The sequence below is a fragment of the Penaeus japonicus genome, unplaced genomic scaffold (genome assembly GCF_977035675.1).
Source record: "Penaeus japonicus unplaced genomic scaffold, GWHDUDI00000001_assembly GWHDUDI00000022, whole genome shotgun sequence".
NCBI lineage: Eukaryota > Metazoa > Arthropoda > Malacostraca > Decapoda > Penaeidae > Penaeus > Penaeus japonicus.
The window spans coordinates 39928466-39933465 of NW_028234424.1; the positions used below are offsets into that span (position 1 = coordinate 39928466).

The 5000-nt window shown below is 33.2% G+C and overlaps 1 protein-coding gene across 3 annotated transcripts in view; it reads left to right on the forward strand.

Annotated features, from left to right (window-relative positions):
* Bcat (Branched chain amino acid transaminase) overlaps positions 1–5000 on the forward strand; it is a 26291-nt gene that overhangs the window by 20814 nt on the left and 477 nt on the right. For 2 of the 3 annotated variants that reach the window (XM_086549894.1, XM_086549892.1), the window contains 5 exons: positions 630–860; positions 1220–1408; positions 1577–1691; positions 1826–1980; positions 2349–5000. The exon at positions 2349–5000 is cut by the window's right edge. In XM_086549894.1, the coding sequence (XP_086406020.1) occupies positions 630–860; positions 1220–1408; positions 1577–1691; positions 1826–1980; positions 2349–2537 (879 nt within the window). In that variant the 3' untranslated portion in view covers positions 2538–5000. Of the gene's footprint in view, positions 1–180; positions 254–629; positions 861–1219; positions 1409–1576; positions 1692–1825; positions 1981–2348 lie in introns of all 3 variants that reach the window. The other variant, XM_086549893.1, reaches the window with a different exon arrangement.

The window sequence follows — 5000 nt, forward strand, 5'->3', positions numbered from 1 at the left end:
TTATATGTTTTAGTTGAGATAGCACAGTTATGTTTTTGATGAAAGATTAAATCGTTCAGAACGCAAAGCTTATCAGATTAGCCAAGGACTTTTTTATACAAAAGATAAAGGACTTCCATTAAATACAGAATATCTTTTAAGTAATACTGGTTGTGCAGGTAATAATAGTTCCATTTCCAGGTCTTTGAGTGGACATACAGATCTCTCATTAGTTGCCAACACACGAGCACATGGCCTTACATGCTCTCTGAAGGTAACAGTAACTTGTGGAAGATAATCATTCAGACTAACTTACGCTATTATTACAAATCCCTTAAGATCTAAATTCATATTGAGCAGATTCCTAAATTCACCTTTTTTTTTTAACCACTAAAGCTGGGTACTTCTGTAATCTGTTCTAATGGATGTACCTGTTTGATAGAGTCCATTTGAGATTTGTAATTTACAAGGGTTATTTGAACCTCTTAGTATTTTCCTTTTTTTTTTGTATATTTTCATATTTCATCATACCCTTGGATCACCAAAGATATGTGTAAATGTAGAGAAGACTAATATTATCACTTGCTGATAACCATTTTTGTTTTCTCGATGTATTACAACTAATTCACACCCATCTTTTCCTCTTTCAGTTGTTCGAGGGGATGAAGGCATTTCGAGGTCGAGATGATGAAATCCGACTCTTCCGTCCCGACAAAAATATGGAACGCATGAATCGCACGGCCGCTAGATCTGCTCTCCCAAATTTTGATGGAAATGAATTGATTGAGTTGCTCAAAAAGCTCATCAGCATTGATCAAGAATGGGTGCCCCATGCAGAATCCTCAAGCTTGTATATAAGGCCTACCATGATAGGTACTGAGGTAAGATGAATATTTACGGTAGATATATATAAACTAAAATTTAAGTATCTGTTGATTCATCCTATTATGAATTTATATCTATAATTTTCATTACTGTTAGTGAATTGTAGACAGTGATAAGACATAAAGAAATATTATTGTGACTTATTCTGCTGTATAGTTTAGAAGCAGCTGTTGCATATTGTATATTTGATAGGGATTTCTATCTTGCAGATTGAGTCATAGATAAAGATAATATTTAATATTTTTTTCTCTTGTAAGAATGATTTGTATTTAGCATAACATAGAGCAGTATAAAAAAAAAAAATGTAATTAAAATTTATGCATAAAAATAACATGCAATTCTGCTCTTTAACCAGCCAACACTAGGTGTGCAGCGTCCCACCAATGCCCTGCTCTTTGTTATTCTGTCACCTGTTGGACCATATTTCTCCAGTGGTTTCAAGCCGGTGTCTCTGTTGGCTGACCCTGAGTTTGTACGTGCTTGGCCAGGCGGCTGTGGAATGATGAAGATGGGATCTAATTACGGCCCCACTTTAGCTATCCAGGTTAGCAGGTCGCAAGACTATTTTTAACCTTGGTTGTAGTACAAGTGTGTATCATGTTTTACAGTTCTTCTGTATTTCCTGAAGAATGCAGGTATTAATGTATGAAACAGTATTTCCTTTTTAATTTGAAAATTCTTTGATTATCGTTAGTTATTGTTTGTATTGCAGAAAATTGCAGAGGCACGTGGTCTTCAGCAAGTATTGTGGCTCTTTGGGCCAGACCATAAAATCACAGAAGTTGGAGCAATGAATATTATGGTCTTCCTTGACAAGGGAAATGGAGGTTAGTCAATATATTGAAGTTAATATGACATATAAATATACTTTACCTAAACTTTGCAAATTATAGATCATCACATGTGCATCTGAATAACGATAAAACAAGTGTTAAATTGCGGTAATCTGTCTCCTCTACAGAAAAAGAGCTCGTAACTCCACCTCTACATGGGTTAATCCTTCCTGGAGTTACTAGGGATACACTATTAACATTAGGAAGACAATGGGGAGAATTCACCGTGAGTGAGCGTGACATTACCATGGCTGAGGTAATCCAGGCAGAAAGTGATGGAAGGGTATGTATATGATGAATGTCTTTTTATTTAAAAAACAAATGGAGTGTATAATTTGTGGTGTTTTAATGAGAAACTGAATTTATATCATTATACAGTTTTATATGCTCCACATGTATGTTATTGACAGTTTTCTTGAAAATTTAAACTGAAATGTTTTGATGATACCACTAGGATGACTTGTTTTGAATGGCAAATGTTCCTTTTTTTGAACTTTGATGTATATAAAACCAAATGAAAAAAATGACATAGGCTACATACACAAACAAACAGAAATTTAACATTGTTTTTATGGTATGATCCTATTCACAGTCTTGAGTTAGCATGAACTTATATACTTATTTTGATTCTAATTTTTTTTTTTTTTGCAGCTTATCGAAATATTTGGTGCTGGTACTGCAGCCGTCGTAACACCGGTGGGGGAGATTCACTACCAGGGAAAAGTAATAAAAATGCCAACTTTGGAACCTGAAGAGTCTCTTGCACAGCGATACTTCAAAACCATTAAAGAGATTCAGTATGGCCACGTCCCCCATGAATGGAGCGTTCCTATCGAGTGATGTTTTTAGATTTAAAGATCTTAATCTATACAATGCAAAATTTTAAGTTTACTATTTAAAAAAAAAATCATAGTAAGTACAACAGTTTACTTCTGTATTGTGTATCACAATCAAAATGTTATGAAAGGAATATGTGATAGGCCTTTTAGTCAGTCGTGACAGCTGTAGAATCACTTTACTTAATTCTCTGTGTTTAAGTAATGGCAAAAATGAGTAAAGTTAGATTAGTTAATTACCTAGACAATCTACTTTGCACATGGACTTTGGTAAGCAGTTGATGTATACTATGCAAAACCACGATTGGGGTACATCTCAACCTTGTTGAAATTAATGAAGTAGATTACAGCCTCCGAAGGTATATACTTCACATATGTAGGCACGAATTGTAGAGCGATTATATGTGCATAGAACTGAGGTGATTACTAGGCGTTAGTTTACATAGCTTCAAATACAGGAGGCAGTGTCACTCAAGTAAAACAAGGTATTATATTTTACTGTAAGGAGCAAAATTGTTGAAAACAAATTCAGCGCAATATTCAACGTGGTCATTTCAATATATATATTTTTGGATTAACTAACTAGTTTCAAAATGTTTGCTGAAAATTTCACATTTTGTGTGGATGTGTACATGTGTGTGCTTGCATGCAACCATGTGAGTGTGGGAATGGGTGTGGAAGCATGTCATTCTCTGTGGGTATGTGCATGTCTGCATGTGTGAGTGGATGCGCGTGCCAGTGTTTTTCATTTGCACTTAGAGAATACATTAATCTGTTGAGAAAGAAGCTCAAATAATCTGTTGCCTAATATCTTCCAGAATATTTGTTACTGGACTACTCTATTTTGTATTCACAAAGATGAAAATAAAACGGGATAATCTTCCATTAAACATTTAGCAAATCCAGGGTCGTTCTAGGAGGTAAATAAAGAATAAAAGGTTCTTAATATTTAAGGACAAGAGATAAAATGAATGGCTTTACTTCACTGATTACTCAGAGAATCTCATACCTATTGATGGGTATAAGTTAAATCTACACCAAAGTTTCATTTTATCATAATTTATATGAAAAGAGGTAAGACTATTAATTTGCAGTAGGGCATCAGGGACAGTGGTTGTGATACAAGTAAGTATAGGTATGATGGCAAAGGAAACTGCTTTCAGAAAGGTTACAGTTCTGTGGGCATAGATGAGGGTTTTCTTCTTCAGAATGTTGGTGATGAACTTTGACGTCACTAGAGAAATGTAACGATTTTTAAAATTATTTTGTATATATATTAGTGAAAAATGGAATCTAAAATGCATTTTATTCTTCATTCATTCTGTTTGTTAGTTTAATTATTTTTTCTCTGTGACCTTACTGTGTAATTTATATATTTTTTTCTATTCTAGTGGGTTAATTAAAGCAGTGAGTCAATGAAAAATTCCTGAAATTTTCGCAATAAGAATTGTCTACTTTAATGATAGAAATTGGTTATCATAGGTGTTTTGGTTCTGCCTATGGAGTTATGATATTATGTGTTTTAACTTTGATTAACATCAAGTGGTATAGATACTCCCTGCAGATAGATATTCTGTCTGAAGCCAGGAACTGTAATGCATTTTTATGCTTTTATATTTTCTATGAGATAAAATTAAAGTCCTTGGAAAATGTGACTTTATCAGCTGTGCCATTTTAGTTGTGATATAAAGGTTGTAATTGTATAGTTTGAAGGGAACTGATACGAAAATCTATGGCGCATCAAGAAGGATTATTTATAATCGTGGTGTTAGTGGCAAACTTCCTGCAAAGATATGCTAGGACAGGACATTTTACATCATTATAGAGATGCTCATAACCTGCACTGTTATTTTAATTCACTTCATTTTTATTTTTTGGATATGTAATATATATTTTTTGGTCAATCTCCATAAACTTACCATAATGTAAGTTCTGTGTAGCAGACTGTTAAAGGACCAAGTTTATGATCGTAAATACCGTTGCACATCATATACTTGAGAGAATGAAAGGATATTACTGTTAAGTGTGAATATATGCCATGATTAAGTTTATAACCATTGAGTCTAAATTTATTTGTTCGTCCTCTTATTTCAAGTGCGCAGTTAATGTATTTTTACTGTTCTTCACACTTCTTATACTTTGAAAATGCCTTATTCAATGTCACATACCCTTCACAAAATAATAATGTACTGGCATATATTTTCATCAAATGAAAAAAGTTTGTTTATTCTTCTCAGATTTTTTGTAGATAGGAGTACTTAACATAGTTGTGTATTTAGTGATCTCACCCATAACAGAAATTAATGTACATGTATATAAATGGAAATATTTTTAGAAATAGTTTTGTAGTGATGTCTCTTAGGTTTTCTGTATATTTTTATGTTTTTTTTTTTCTCCCATGTGCTACTTTCCAGTCAGAGAATAAGTTAAAAGTGTAATTGTGAAATATGGATATATGTTTTCACTT